Source organism: Rhinoraja longicauda, chromosome 1 (assembly GCF_053455715.1).
Source record: "Rhinoraja longicauda isolate Sanriku21f chromosome 1, sRhiLon1.1, whole genome shotgun sequence".
NCBI lineage: Eukaryota > Metazoa > Chordata > Chondrichthyes > Rajiformes > Arhynchobatidae > Rhinoraja > Rhinoraja longicauda.
In genome coordinates this window covers 85,281,905-85,298,309 of record NC_135953.1, presented here as the reverse complement: position 1 = coordinate 85,298,309, position 16,405 = coordinate 85,281,905, and the positions used below count along the sequence as shown (strand labels likewise).

Sequence of the window (16,405 nt, the reverse complement as noted above, 5' to 3'; positions counted from 1 at the left end):
CCTCCACCACCTGTGTTTCAGGTAGATGATGTTGTGCCAGAACTAATTTCTGATTGCACTAACATGCATATTGATTCTTCTCTGTTCTTCAGGTACCACAAGCTGATTTGGGGAGCTCCAGGAAATGGCTCCAATGACCTGTCGTCTGGTGTCCTTGTTGCCGGTGGTGAAAATGGGAACATCATTCTGTACAACCCGTCTGAAATTATTGCAGGAGGCGAGGGGGCTGTGATTGGCCAGAATGATACTCACAGCGGTCCTGTCAGAGCACTCGATTTCAATCCTTTTCAGGTAATTTGGCAGAAAATTTAAAAAATAACTTTTGCGCTAGTGAGTGTTGAGGCAGGGAATGTTGAGGGAGCAGGGAGGCTGCAAAAGGACATGGACCGGTTGGGAGAGTGGGCAAAGTGGCAAATTGAATACAGCGTAGCAAAGTGTGAAGTCGTGCATAGTAGGAATCAAGGTGAAGACTATTTTCTAAATCGAGGGAGGATTTGGAAACCAGAGGTGCAAAAGGATTTGGGAGTGCTTGCACAGGATTCCAAAAAGTTTAATTTAGAGGTTGATAGTACGGAAGGCAAATGCAATGTTAGCATTCATTTCAAGAGTACTAGAATAGAAAAGAAAAGTTATAATGCTGAGGCCTAATAAGATGCTGGTGAGGTCCCATTTGGAAAATTGTGAGCAGTTTGTGCCCCATTTCTGAGGAACAGTGTGTTGGCATTGAAGAGGGTCCAGAGGAGGCTTATGCAAATGATCTTGGATGGTTGGGTTAACATATGAGGAAAGTTTGATGGCTCTACACTTGTACTCGCCAGAGTTTTGAAAGACGAGGGGTAATCTCATTGAAACTTACCGAATAATGAAAGGCCTGGTTAGAGTGGGTGTGGAGCGGATGTTTCCAGTAGTGGGAGAGTCTTGGACAAGAGGGCAGAGCCACAGAATAAAAAGATGAGGATGAATTTCTTTAGTCAGAGTGTGGTGAATCTGTGGAATTCATTGCCACAGGCGGCTGCGGAGGCCAAGGCATTGGGTATTTCTAATGCGGAGATTGATAGGTTGTTGATTAATAAGGGTGTCAAAGGTTACAGGGAGAAGGCAGGAGAATGGGGTTGAGAGGTTAAGATAGGTCAGCTGTGATTGAATGGTGGAGTCAACTTGATGGGCCAAATGGCTTAATTCTGCTCCCAAGTCTTCTGGTCTTATGTAGACAAACCTGGGGTGAAGGAGTAAGTTTTCTTTTCTCTCCTGAAAGTGAAGAATGTCCCTCCTTTAGTTCAGTTAATAGTTTAAGTGCAGCAAAACCTGCGTCAAGTATCAGGACATGGCTTAACTTTATCGGCATCTTTTACCTGCCACAGAAGGTAGTTGAGGCCAGTTCATTGGCTATATTTAAGAGGGAGTTAGATGTGGCCCTTGTGGCTAAAGGGATCAGGGGGTATGGAGAGAAGGCAGGTACAGGTTACTGAGCTGGATGATCAGCCATGATCATATTGAATGGCAGTGCAGGCTCGAAGGGCCGAATGGCCTACTCCTGCACCTATTTTCTATGTTTCTATCTTTGGCATCTTCAGTTGAACATGAACAATGTTACATTATTGGTATAATTGGCTTATTGGTGTTCAATTTCAGTTTCATTTGTGCTTTACATCTGTGCCTAACGGAAACTTGGTTGCAGCAGTATGCATTAATTTCAGTGAACATTAGCATCAGCAGAGAGAATAGACATGGAGAGGTATAGTATGGAAACAGCCCTTCAGCCCATGAGTCAATGCTGGCCATTGTCCAGCCATTTACATTAATGCTGCATGAATCCCATTTTTTATTCTCGCATTCTCATTAACTCCCCAGTTTCTACCACTCATCTACACACTAGCTACGATTTACAGTGGCCATTTAATCTACCACTCATGCACTCAATCTGAGGTTCATATTCAAGTTTTCAATCGAATGATGGTTGTAATAGCCCTGCTGAGCAGTTCATCTTGGCGCTGCTCCAGGGCATAATTATGCTACTTGTCTTTGTACGTGCACAAAAAGTTTGGTGTTTAAAAGAATATGTGCAGGGCCAGGGAAGGTTTTTCTTTGTAACTTACTTTAATTCCAGATTTTCTGGTGATCATTTCCTTGCTCCCAAAGTGGACCTCTTCCAGCAAAGTTAGGACATGCTGTTCGTCAGCTTTCCAACTGAACATGTTGATCTTTTCCTCCCAACTGATCAACTTACTATCGTTCAAATATTTTATGATTTTAACCTAAAGCATTGCTGGTGACTGTCTAACTTTTCCTCAGGTTTATGAGATTATTTTTTCTGAACTTTTAATAAAATGTTATTCTTTCCTTTTCACTAGAATAACCTTGTTGCCTCGGGAGCCAATGAATCCGAGATCTACATCTGGGATTTGAACAGTTTTGATACTCCGATGACACCAGGGTCAAAATCACAGGTTTGTTTATTCATAAACGTTAGTTTGTATTTGACCAACTATTCATTTGCTAGTCATATTGACAAATTGACATGAAGATTATTTCCTCTCTCAGAAAATGAATATAATCCACTGGTGACAATCAATGTTTTTCACTGTAGGGTTACCTAATCATTTTGAGTTGAATGAATATATCCCAGTAAAGCTTACTCACTTTGTTATGCTTCACTATCATAGTGGGCATTGGGATGGTGGTTTATCTGGCCTGCTTTCAGTTCCCTTCAATGTCTAAGTGTAGTCTTTGTGGGCATCTCTTCTATGTAACATTTGAAACTAGGTTTTGTGGATGTCCTGCCCATAACACCAAATTATTGAATAGTTTTGCAGATTTTTGGCCAAATTGTTTTAACTGAATTTGGGCTTATTTGACAAATGATTTTGTCCTTTTGGCTATCAAGAAGCAATGGATCTTGAACAAAAGAATAATTAGAGAATGGATTACCTTTCAACTCGAGCATGTTGTGGTTTATTTGACTTCAATCACCCGGTCTGAAAATAGCTTGTGCTTATAGTGGATGTCACAGCCTTCATTGGTGTTGTTAGCATGCAGATGAGTGCTGACAGGCTATTCAACTATTCAGAGCAAAGCTGCAGATCGGTGCAGATCTCAACAAGGTTTATGGGATAGAATTAGGAGAACTTCTACATCCTCATCCACCACATCGCCTTCCAAGCTCACAGATGGTTTCATCACTTAACTCATTGTAGACTTGCACCCATTTTATACATGAATACTTTCAAGTCAAACTCAAGTATAACAAATAGTGCAAAGTACAAGATACATAGTGCAGAATATCGTTTTCAGCATTGCAGAGCGTCAGTTCCATAGACAAAGTCCAATCCCCCTCAGTGGGGTAGAGTTGAATCAGATTATGCCCTTGCGTATGGAACGGCCGTTAAGAAGCCTGATAAGAGGGGAGGAAGTTGCTCCTGACTCTGGTGGTGCGCACTTCCAAGTTTCTATACCTTCTGCTAGACGGGAGCAGGGAGAAGAAGGAATGATTGGGATGGGACGAGTCTTGGATTGTGTTGGCTACTTTTCTGAGGCAGCGTGGGTGTAGATGGAATCAATGGTGGAGTCTGGTCTGTAATGGACTCAGCTACATTTACAACTCCGCTACATCCACAACTCCTTGGGCGGATCTATTCCCAAACCAAGTTGTGATGCAACCCTACACTATGCTTTCTTTGGTGTATCAATAATTGCTAATCTAATTATTTTGCTTTTGTATTAAAGAGTATTGGAGAAAGGGTTTTTTACAACTCTGCCTAAGGTTTTGCTTAATTGACAAATGCAAGGAATCTTCCCCAATTAGATTATTTTGTTTAAGGCATTTTAATTCCTTTATTTGTTAATTAAATTTAATTACTGTTGCTGTTGCATGGACTTTAATTGCATTTTGTGACTGTGAAAATTAGTTTTTCACACTGTTTATTGGTCAAGAACAATTTTTCATTGAATTTCAGTCCACTGAGAATTAGCTTTGATATTGTCTTTCTCTAACATTTCCATTTTGCCGTTCTTTGCAACATATGTTCTTTCCTTGTTTTATTAATATTCAATAAATAATTAAAGCTGGAATTTTGGTATTTTGCACAACCGTGTAGACCAAGCCTTTTTAAATGAACAAAACTGACAATCCATTTCTGTACATTTGCAGTAGAATCCAGATTATACTGCTGGCCAAAGATGCACTTTAATTTTCAGTAGGTTTTCGATGCCTCTACATTACAGAGAAAATGTAATTAAAATCTGTTGCAGTGGTTCCAGAGTTGAGTTATTAGAGTTATGCAGTTGGATTGGAGAAGCAGGATACATGGAAAACAGACTAGGCAGAGATTTGAGGGCGATATTCTGAAGGATTACGTAACTAAAAATTGATCAATGCAAAAGATTTAGAGACTAACTTTAAAAAAATCTTCCTCAAATCTCCAATAAATCTTCTACCTCTTACCCTAAATTTATGCTCTAGTCATAGACCATGTTTAAGGGGAAACATTGCCAACTGTCTACCCAATCTATGTCACTCCTAATTTTGAATACCTCAGTAAGATCACTCCTCATTCCTTTCTCCTCTAAGGAAAACAAACCCATATATCCCGACTCTATGCATAGCCAACTACAATATTCTAGTAAATATCCTCTGCATTGTCTACTGTGCAGTCACATCCATCCTATAGCATTGCAGCCAGAAGTACATATAGTCCTGTCCTCCACCTGTGGCCTAACTATTGTCTTTTATAGTGGTACTATACCTCATTATTCTTATGGTCCATGTCCCAGCTAACAAAGCTAAATCTCCCATTTTTGACCACCTTATCCACCTGTGCTGCCATCTTCAGGGATTGTTCAACATACACACCAAGGACCCTCTGTTCCTTAGTACACCTCAGGGTCCCACCGTCCACTGTATATATCCTGAGCAGGTTGGTCTGCTGTTGCTTTGGATTGGCAGAATTGGGAGCTTTGATGGGGTTAATGAAGGCAATGTGGAATGGGTGATGCTGATCTCTGCATTCCAGGGGTGCCACTCTCTTGCTTGCCTCAGTACACAAAACACTTGCTTGCCTGAAGACAGAACAACTTCTTAAAAGAGATCCCCTTATTAAGCTTTTGACAACCTCCAAAAATAATTACACGTAATAATTTCAGGTTCTTTCTCTGAGATATTTTTGTTTAATAAATGTGCTGCATAAATGTTGTTTTATTATATTAGAAACTGTCGCTTTTCATATTTGCTTAGTCAATGTTTATGTCTAGATCTGACATAGTAAGTCTTGAAGATGGCTGCCCTTAATTCAGGAAATCAAGAGCATTGCTCATTGAAAACCTAAAATCCCATGACACTTAGTTCTGCAGTTTTTAAATATTCCAAGAACAGGTTTTGCCTTTCCATTTTGACTGGCGTTCAGAAAGGACAACACGTTCGTTCCTACACAATCTCTGTTTTTAATTAATTTGGCTGATTAAATGTCAGGTTTGCATCATCGTGTTTTGTACGATGATGAATCTGACAAGTAGGTTGTTTAGCCTTTTTTATCATTGTGGCTGGTAATGACATGACTCAATGTGCCTTTCCTTGCCCCTTATACATTAAATCTTCACCTTCACAATGGGTTTACAGGTTACAGTTACATGATTACATGATCATAGATCAGAAAAGCAGGCCCTTTGGTCCACTGTGATTGTGCCGGCCATCAAGTGCCATTCCCAGTCCCATTCCACCACTTGATTTGTGGCCTTTTCTGCTCATTGAAAATATTAATATTTTGCACTTGTGAGAAAGGTTTAGGAGAAAATCCATTTCCAAAAGCACAACCTCCAGCTGATGCGGCTGCCAACATTATTGAATAGTCAAACACGTGACCAATGGGTGGAGTATGCCTTTGCGGTGCCGGTGAACTGCGATGATGGACCATTTTATTCGCTGAAATGCATTCAATGATGAACAAATTATCGCCGAATTCTTTGCCAGATAGTGATGTTGAGATTCCAGCAGGCACATGTATCATGCATTTTAGATTCTCCATAATTGTTTTTTTTTTCTCTCAGCCGTCAGAAGACGTCAGTTGTGTTGCCTGGAACAGGCAGGTTCAGCATATCCTGGCCTCGGCTAACCCAAGTGGCCGCGCTGTTGTTTGGGACCTGCGGAAGAATGAACCGATATTGAAAGTCAGCGACCACACCAACCGGGTAAGTGGGTCTCCGGGGGAACCGGTGAAATCTGGGTCCGCCTGCCTCGCTGTTTAATTGCAGCAAAGAATATTAAAGGCATTTGAGAGTGCCCCCAACTAGAATGGTGATTAAATCCAACGGCCTCTCTCCCGTGACTGTTGACGGGGACAAGGTGGAATATTTCTCTGTTGCTTTCCCTTGTGAATGGCCAATGCCTGTGCAATGTGCCGTGTGTACTGCAAGCACTGCTACTGTTGCCATGCCAGTCGCCACAGGTAAATTAACAGAGGCATGGGATTGGCGGGCTCCTAGAAATGTTGTCTTAAACAAAATGCACCATTTCTGAAAATCTGCAACAAAGCTTGATCCATTATTATGTTTGGGCACAAATCTAACGACTCAAAAACCTCTGAGTTATGCTGTGTGTTGAAATCAGACTTTAGAATCCAATCTCAATCCCTATCTGCTGGGATCAGCAGAACTGAGCAATGTGTGATTCCCCCCCCCCCCCCCTCTCTGGCAAGAGTATATTGGTGTTACTTTCCACTTCCCATGTGTTGCTTCAGACTCGTAATCAAGCCCAGGAAATGTGAGGGCCAACGATGACATGTGTAATTGTCTAACCTACAAGATTGGTGAACCATGCAGAGGACATGGAAAGGCAGCCCGTCAGCCCTGGGTTACATAATATGCCGGCAGCTCCAAGTAATTTTCTGGAATTCTTCCACATGTATGAGCTGATGGATTTGCAGCCATTGCGTTCATTGACTTGGTCTTGCAAACCTGCTTCACGCTCCCTCTATGGGCAGAATATCCTTCCTCAGATAAAGAGATCACACACCTCTGGGTCGGGTGCTTCTGCATCATCTAACCAGATAAATCACAAAATGACAGTCTAATGGTCTCCCATTTGCTAACCATTTTAGCTCCCCTTCCCATTCCCATGTTGGCCTTTCTGTGCTGGGCCTCCTCCATTGCCAGAGTGAGGCCACACGCAAATTGGAGGAACAACACCTCGTATTCTTCTTGGGTATCTTACAATCCAGTGGTAAGAACGTTGAATTTTCTAATTTCTTCGACTAACACACTCCCCTCCCCCTTGCCTTCTTCCTTCACTAAAAGCCGGTTAACCAGTTCCACAGTTTGCAACAATGTATGCCTCATGACATCACACCTTCCCAAGCCTACAAATTGGCCTACCAGGGAACCATGCTGCATGAGTCATCTGTTGCCGGCCCTGATTTGTCCTGGTCTACCTATCCCCCCACCCTCCCTCCCTTACTTTCAGTCTGAGGAAGAGTCCCGACCCAAACCCTCACCTATCCTTCATCTCCAGAGATCTGCCTGACCCGCTGAGTTACTCCAGCACAGTGTTTAACCTAATAAAACATTATTTTTTAATTTTGAAGAGATGTTGTCAAATGTAAACAGCTCTCACAAGCACCGTAGGAGACAGTATTCAGACTATCCTGTCCTTCAGTGTAGGAGCGTAAGATAGCTTGACATGTGTTGCCCTGAGGAGGAGTGATCAGAGGCTGAGGCTCTACGTACTGACAGGAGGGATGTGCACGCGGCTCCCTCTTTATAGGGGGTTATTCAAAGGCAGTGGATGTTATCGTTGTCTGAAATCAGAGACTACAGACTATTGTGATGACAATTTGCTTGGGGTCAAAGAAGTTTGATCATCCTCTTAAACTGTGCCTGATGTTATTTGCTGCTGACTCTCTCTCTCCTGCCTTTTTCCAGTTTTCTGCCTTTCACTTCCCTCCTTTTTAGGTGGATGGTGTGAAAGTGAATGGAAATGTCGGTGCTCGACAATACTGTAGGGTTTGTGGGGGAATTGTGGTCATAAATAGTATCTACCTTGCCCCGACTCATCCCTTTTTACCTTCCGGCTACATTTCCCCACCGTTTCACTGCTCGTTCTTCTTGACCTCTCACTTCTTGCATCGTTCTTGTTGACCTCTCACTTCTTCCAGCCCCCCTTGCATTCCAAACCTGTCCTCTTGGCTGCCTTGACCTCTCCCTGGCTTGCACTTGGTTCTCTCAACCTCCATCTTTCCCACCCTCTCCTTCACCCCTCGACCCCCTCCAGTCCCTACCGCATCCCCAACCCCTCTCCACTCCTCTTCCTTCTCCTGACCCCCATCTCCTGCCTGTACCTCTCGCCCATGGCTTGTCCTTATTTCTCCACCTTCCATGCCCACACCCCTCCCCTTCCACGACCACACTCCTCCCCTTCCATGCCCACACTCCTCCCCTTCCATGCCCACACTCCTCCCCTTCCGTGCCCACACTCCTCCCCTTCCCCAACAGATTGGTCATCTGGCAATGCTCTAAATTATCAATGTCATAAGATCATAAGTGATTGGAGTAGAATTAAGCCATTTGGCCCATCAAGCCTACTCCACCATTCAATCATGGCTGATCTTTTTCTCCCTCCTAACTGCATTCTCCTGCCTTCTCCATATAACCTCTGACACTAGTCCTAATCTGTGCGGGTATCTATACAATGTGCTGTGATGCTGGTGTCTCATGCCATCCCGCGTGACTGCCTTGTGCCCATCGGTAGATGCACTGCTCGGGCCTGGCTTGGCACCCCGACATTGCCACGCAGATGGCCGTGTCCTCCGAGGACGACCGAATGCCGGTGATCCAGATGTGGGACCTCCGGTTCGCAACGTCTCCCCTGCGTACGCTGGAAGGCCACACGAGGTAGAGTTCACACCGCCACGACTACACTGCTGGTTTGCTTTTATATCTTGATTTACTTAAGGCATTCATTTTTTTCGTGTGTATTTAGTTTGCAGATATTTCTTGAATCTAAGTGGTTAAGTATTTGGCAGAAAAGGAATTATAGAAAGTTACTGCACCGAAACGGATTGCAGGCCAGTGAGCCCATGTTAAAAACCAACCAGCCCACTTATATAATCCTACCATAATACGATCATTTGGGGCCCGTATCTGAGGAAGGATGTGCTGGCATTGTAGAGGGTGCGAAAGACCCTCTACATGAGAATTATCCCGGGGATGATTGGGTTAACGTATGATGAGCGTTTGATGGCACTGGGTCAGTACTAGCTGGAGTTCAGAAGGATGAGGGGGGACAGCATTGAAACTTATCTAATAGTAAAAGGCCTGTATAGAGTGGATGTGGAGAGGATGTTTCCACTAGTGGGAGATTCTAGGGCCATAGGGCATAGCCGCAAGATAAAAGGGACATACCTTTAGAAAGGAGAAGAGGAGGAATTTCTTTAGTCAGAGGGTGGTGAATCTATGGAATACATTGCAACTGATGGTTGTGGAGCAAGTCATTGGGTATTTTTAAGGTAGAGATTGATAGATTCCTGATTAGTAAAGGTGTCGGGGGTTATGGGGAGATGGCAGGAGAATGAGGTTGAGAAGGAAAGATAGTTCAGCCATGATTAAATGGCGGAGTAGACTTGATGAACTAAATGGCCTAATTTGGCTGATCCTGAACACTAGATCCATGCCAGCATTTTCAGTGCGGTTCTGTGAGAATCAATCGAGTATTTTGGATGGAATATTATGCAAGCGAGGGCTGTTTGTGCTGAGCTACAGGAAGATAACTAACTCTGACACAAGTCTACATTTGAATGAGAGAAGAAAACAGAGGGGAAAAACTGCACAACATAACTTCAAATCCTGATGCTTTCTTTCAAATTTAAAGAGCAGCGTTTGAGTCGTGTTAATGTGATGAACTAACTCTGTTTTGCAGAGGGATTTTAGCCATTGCCTGGAGCCTGGCAGACCCAGAGCTGCTTCTGAGTTGTGGCAAGGATAACCGCATGCTCTGCTGGAACCCCAACACTGCAGAGGTAGGTCAATGGGAAAACTCGGGCACTAGCTGAGGGGAGCAATCTTTCATCTTTGTGCACACTTATCCTTATAGCCAATGCTGAAGATGTGCAGGCATTGCTGAGGACACTTGTCTGCATGTTGTTTTCTGTTTTTGCATTGAATGGTGAAATCGGAAATCAAAAGATTACCATGTTTTGGAATTCCAACAATGTATTACGATCTACCCTGTGGTTTACTCTTGTTATTTTCTTGTTCTTGACTGTGACCAGGTTGTGTACGAGCTGCCCACAGCTACCCAGTGGTGCTTTGATATCCAGTGGTGTCCCAGGAATCCAGCTGTCCTCTCTGCAGCTGCTTTTGATGGTCACATCAGCATCTACTCCCTCATGGGTGGAAATCTAGATGCACAAAGGCAGAAGCAGGTTGATAATGTAAGTGAATATCTTGCAAAGCCAGCAGCGATATATCTCATTTAGTGTGGGTTTTGTCACTGTTCTTTCATCAGGGTATTTCTGTGCTGCATCAGCAGAATTGAAATTCAGAAATCAGTAACCCCCACTGAAGTAGAAGGGTTTTTAACAGCAGCCCATCAATTCTGATCGGTAATTTTCTAACAATAACACGCAATGGTTAGATTTATTCATCTGGCAAGCGCCATGCTGTGTTGAGTTTTAAATTCACAGCATTTATATTTTGCTTTAAAAGGGTATTCCGATTGAATATTGGAAGATCTACCTTGAAGTTAACAGGGGGCTTTTTTTTAGCTGTCATAAGTACCTTTTTTGAATTTTCTCTCAGCACACCATTCCCTGACTGAAGATGTGGGGAAACTGGTCTCAGGTTCTGTCGGCATCGTCTGTCGTCATGGATTGCATCTCAGTGCTGATGTTTAGTGTTTTTTTTATAATTGCAATTTAAAATAATGTTGTTATGAGATAATGGGCTGGATTTTTCTTGATGGGAAATATGGACAATTTCACAAGTGAAAACTAGTGATTGAGCTGTTTATTTTACCCAAGCCATTCATCCATCCCTTCTCACTCTCCCTAAATGTCATCTGTTTACATCTGGAAATGATCAGCAAAGCATTCGACAAGGTTCCGCATGGTAGGCTGCTCTGGAAGTTTAGATTGCATAGGATCCAAGGAGAGATAGCTGAATGGATAGAAAATTGACTTAATGGAAGGAAGCAGAGGGTGATGGTCGAAGTTTGTTTTTCGACTGGAGGCCTGTGACTAGTGATGTGCCTCAGGGTTTGGTGCTGGGCCTGTTACTGTTTGTCATCTACATCAATGATTTGGATGATAACATCCATGGCAAGATTAGCAAGTTTGCTGCTGATACAAAAGTGGGTGGTTTTGCAGATAGCGAAGATGGTTGTGAAAAATTGCAGCAGGATCTTGGTCGATTGGCCAGGTGGGCTGAGGAATGGTTGATGGTTGAATTTAACACACAGAAATGTGAGGTGTTGCATTTTGGGAAGTCTAGCATAGGCAGGACCTTCACAGTGAATGGTAGGGCTCTGTGGAGTGTTGTAGAGCAGAGGGATCTAGGAATGCAGGTGCATGGTTCCTTGAAGGTGGAGTCGTAAGGTGGTCATAAAGGCTTTTGGCACATTGGCTTTCATCAGTTAGAGTATTGAGTATAGAAGTTGGGAGGTCATGTTGCAGGTCACCTGGACCGAATGGACTGCACCCCAGGGTTCTGAAGGAGGTGGCCTCAGAGATTGTGGAGGCATTAGTTGCGATATTTCCAGAACCACTAGAGTTCGGAGTAGTTCCTGCAGATTGGAAATTTGCAAATATCACCCCGCAGCACAAGAAGGGAGCAAAGCAGAAGAGCGGAAACTATAGACCAGTTAGCCTGACTTCGTGGTTGGTAAGATTTTAGAGTCGATTATAAAGGAAGAGGTTACGCAGTACTTGGAAGTTCACGATAAAATAGGACGGTCAGCATGGTTTTGTGCAGGGAAGAGCTTGTCTGATGAATCTGCTGGAGTTCTTAGAGGAAGTTAATAGCAGGACAGACCGAGGGGAGGCTGTAGATGTTTACATAGAATTTCAGAAGGCCTTCGATAAGGTGCCGCAAGTCAGGCTGCTAGGGAAGATGTGAGCCCGTGGTATTAAAGGGAAGATACTAGCATGGAGAGCGGGTTGGCTGGATGGCAGAAGGCAAAGAGTTGCATTAAAAGGTGCCTTTTCAGGTTGGTTGCCAGTGACTAGCGGAGTTCCGCAAGGGATGGTGCTGGGGCCACTGCTCTTCACGTTGAATATTCATGATTTGGATAAAGAGATTGAAAGCTTTGTGGCCATGTTTGCAGATAGTTGGAGGGGCAGGCAGTGTAGAGGAAGCAAGGAGTCCGCAGAAGGACTTGGACAGGTTAGGAGAGTGGGCAGAGAAGTGGCAGATGAAATACAGTTAGCAAAGTGCAGAGTCAAGCATTTTGGTAATAAGAATAAAGGCATAGATTATTTTCTCAATGGAGAGAGAATCATGAAATCGACGCAAAGGGACTTAGGAGTGCTGGTGTAGGACTCCCAAAAAGTTAATTTGCAAGTCGAATCGGTAGTAAGGTTGGCAAATTCATTGCCAGCGTACAATGGTAGCCTCGCCAAAAGTCTGTCTCCTCCTTTTCTTCTTTTGTTGATTTTAGTCTGTTGTTAAATATATGTTTTAGTGTATCTTTAGTTTTGTATTTGTGTGGGGGGGGGAGAAACTTTTTAAAATCACTTTCCTCGACGGAGATGCGACGTTTTCCGTATCGTATCTCCGCCCGCACTGCGGTCTAACATCATGGAGCTGGTGGTCCCTTTGCTGGGGATTGATTTCGGGAGCTCCAACCGCGGGAGACTGCAGACTTAACATCGTGGAGCTTGGTTAGGGATCGACTTTGAGAGCTCCAACTTCGACCACCCCGATCACGGGAGCTTCGATCGCCCCGACTTCGGTCGCCGGCTGCGGGAGCTTTGATCGCCCCGACTGCAGATGGTTGCCCCGACCGCGGGAGAATAGGAGGGAAGAAGATAAAACGTTATTGCCTTCCATCACAGTGCGCTGTGGTGGATGTTTATATTAATTTTTATGTAGTTGTGTGTCTTGTTGTTTTTTTTGGTATGACTGTATTGCAAATCAAATTCCTTGTATGTTTTTACATACTTGGCTAATAAATTAATTACACTACAATACAATACAATATATCAAGAGGACTGGAATACAAAAACAGATGTAATGCTGAGGCCCTATAAGGCACTGATCAGGCTGCATTTGGAGTACTGTGAGCAAATTTGGGCCCCATATCTGAGGAAGGATGTGCTGGCTCTGGAGAGGGTCCAGAGGAGGTTTACAAGAAAGATTCCAGGAATGAATGGGCTAGCATTTGATGAGCGTTTGACAGCACTGGGCGTTTACTCATTGAAACTTACAGAGTAATGAAAGGCATAGATAGAGTGGATGTGGAAAGGATGTTTCCATGGTTGGAGGATTTTAGGACCAGAGGTCATAGCCTCAGAATTAAAAGGTGCTCTTTTAGAAAGGAGGTGAAGAGGAACTTCTTTAGTCAGAGGGTAGTTATTCTGTGGAGGGCTGTGGAGGCCAAGTCAGTGGATATTTGTAAGGTGGAAACGGACACATTCTTGATTAGAACAGGTGTCAAGGGTTCTTGATTAGAACAGGTGTTAGAATCAAATTAGAATTAGAATCAAATTTTTGGTTGGAACCGGTTATCACAAAAAAAAACTTTATTGGCCAAGTTTGTTTTGCAACATACGAGGAACTTCATTTGCCATACAGTTATAACAATAAAAAGCAACAGGACACACAAAATACATTTTAACATGAACATCCACCACAGTGACTCCTCCACAATCCTCACTGTGATAGAAGGTGAAAAAAAAGTTAAATCTCTCCCTTCTTTGTCCTCCTGCGGTCGGGGGCTCTAACCTTTCGTTGACGGGATGATCTTGACTCCCGTTGCCGGTGGTGAGCCTTCCTTGTCGGGGCGATCAAGCTCCTGCATCGGGGGGGGATCTCAGCGCCCCCGCGCCGGCGATCTACCCCGGGTCGGGACCAGTCGAACCTCATGCAGCTTTTGGAGCTCCCGACCGGTCTCAACACGAGACTGCGAGCTCCTGATGTTAAAGTCCGCACGCTGCATTGGAGCGTCGATCCCAGGCAAGGGATCACAGGCTCAGATGATGAATCCACGCCCCCGCGGGGACTCAAGGTCAGCCCCAGGCAAGACCTCCAGCTCCATGATGTTAGGCCGCAGAGCGACCAGAGATACGATCCGGAAAACAATGGCTGGTATGGTCAGGTTGGGCCGAAGGACCTGTTTCCACGCTGCATCACTCTATGATGATGAGCCACTGTAGACACAGTGAGAATATTGAAGCCTTTTGGTCAGGTTACAGCAATAACCTTGGTGTAAGCATCTATCTGAATTCTTAAGTGATGTCTCTTTATTTCCAAATGTGCATTCATGCTCTCTCTTGCTCTGTAGATTTCCTCCTCCTTTGGGAACTTGGATCCATTCGGTACAGGACAAGCTCTTCCTCCCTTGCATCTCCCTCAGTCCATCACCCAGCCCAGTGCCGTGCTGCCTCTGAAAAAGCCTCCCAAGTGGATCCGCCGCCCCGTGGGAGCTACATTTGCTGTAAGTTCAGAAAACTCTCGTCATCTACCACACGGTGCATAATTTGGGAAATGCCTGAGGTTTTCCAGCTTTCTCCCCTCTCCCTGGATTTGATTTTTTTGTGCTGGACGATGCATCTCCAATCTCCAGCTCCTGTTATCCAGCAGAATAACTGAGTAATGACTGAATGAATGGCCTCTGTAAATTGTCCCTCGTGTGTAGGATGGAACTAGTGTATGGGCAATCAATCACTGGTTGGAGCGGACTTGGTGGGCTGAAGGGCCTGTTTCCAAGCCATATCTCTAAACTAAACTAAATTAAACTATATCATTTCATTCTTCACAATTCTTCCATTTTATTTAACTCCCCCCCAAATCACTTCTCTATAATGAGGAAAAACTTGACCATTACCCCTCCATTGACGGAGTGAGTGTAGTTGACAACCCACATTGTATCACACTTCCACTTGTGCTTTTGCAGTGATTTATTTAATGTTGTGATAGCCCATTTTGTTGATTAACTTGACCTATAATTATGTACTTGCCAATGTTGTAAAGTGAACCTAACTCGTGGCCTGTTTTTCTTTCTCTCTGTGGCATATTTGCCTGATGTCCTGCCAATGTTTGTGGTGAAGTTTGGAGGAAAGCTGGTGACGTTTCAGAATCTGAAGCCTCAGGCCCAGGCCCAGCAGCAGCAGGAAGCCCCGTTCCAAGTGTTCGTCAGCCAGGTCGTTACCGAGTCCGAGCTTCTGAACCGTTCCAACGAGCTGCAGAATACCATCCATTCAGGAAGCTTTGTGGAGTATTGTCAATCAAAAATTAACGCTGCTCAGACCGACTTTGAGAGAAATGTTTGGGGGTTCTTAAAGGTGAGAACAAACGAAGGAAGGATTGTTGGGACTCTTGACAACTTGCTTTTGAACTCTAACGTATATTTGTGAACTTGTAGATAAAGTTACTGAAGGCACATGTTTTAAGTTTCCGACTTTGCAGCCCTTTCAAAGTTTCCCTGAATTTATTTTTGTGGAATCTGAAAGTCGTGCAATACCTATTTGAATGCCTTGAGTCAAAGAAGACCCACCTTCAACTCTGGAGCTATCTGGGTGGAGTTTGTATCTGAATGAGCTTCTCCAGGTATCAGAGAATCATAGGTTCTATGAGAGAGATAGGTTCTCTATGTCGCATAAGTTATTCCATATTATTTTCACATTAATTCCACCCTAACACACCTTACACTTCCCACATTCCTTTCAATCATTCCGCTGCCCCTCTAACTTTCAGATTTCACCACTCACCTACATAACACAGGGCAATTTATAGTGACTAATTAACCTATCAACCAATACTTTTTTGAGATGTGGGAGAAAATCAGAGGAGACCTACCTTCACAGGGAGAATATGCAAAATCCACACAGAGAGCATCTGAGGTCAGGATTAAACTTGGCTTGTTGGCTCTGCAGTGCCAGCTGTGGTTGATGATTCAATGTGAGCATGAGTCAGTTTTTCTTCCACATCCCAGAGATGTGAGAGTTGGCATTAGTGATCTCAAAATCCCAGGGTTGTCTGAAAATGATAAGAATGGATCTCCATGTGTACTTTGTTGCAGCCCTTGCACTGTTTGTATCTGTACCTTTCCTGTAGCTGCACGTTTGTGTATAGATGTATAGCCTTATATAGAAGATTTACCTGGACAAAATGCCAAAAATGTTTTTCATTGTATCTTGTTAAACATAACAATAATAGACCCAGGGGGGGGACTAGGATGTGGTCTTCTGGTCCAACGGGACAACTA

The 16,405-nt window shown here is 43.8% G+C and overlaps 1 protein-coding gene across 7 annotated transcripts in view; it reads left to right on the top strand.

Moving 5' to 3' along the window:
* sec31a (SEC31 homolog A, COPII coat complex component) overlaps positions 1–16,405 on the top strand; it is an 84,970-nt gene that overhangs the window by 12,457 nt on the left and 56,108 nt on the right. For all 7 annotated transcript variants that reach the window (XM_078401524.1, XM_078401519.1, XM_078401482.1 and 4 more), the window contains exons 4-11: positions 93–291; positions 2,352–2,447; positions 6,040–6,180; positions 8,735–8,877; positions 9,902–10,001; positions 10,254–10,415; positions 14,483–14,635; positions 15,249–15,482. In XM_078401524.1, coding sequence (XP_078257650.1) covers positions 93–291; positions 2,352–2,447; positions 6,040–6,180; positions 8,735–8,877; positions 9,902–10,001; positions 10,254–10,415; positions 14,483–14,635; positions 15,249–15,482 — 1,228 coding nt within the window. The remainder of the gene's footprint in view (positions 1–92; positions 292–2,351; positions 2,448–6,039; positions 6,181–8,734; positions 8,878–9,901; positions 10,002–10,253; positions 10,416–14,482; positions 14,636–15,248; positions 15,483–16,405) is intronic.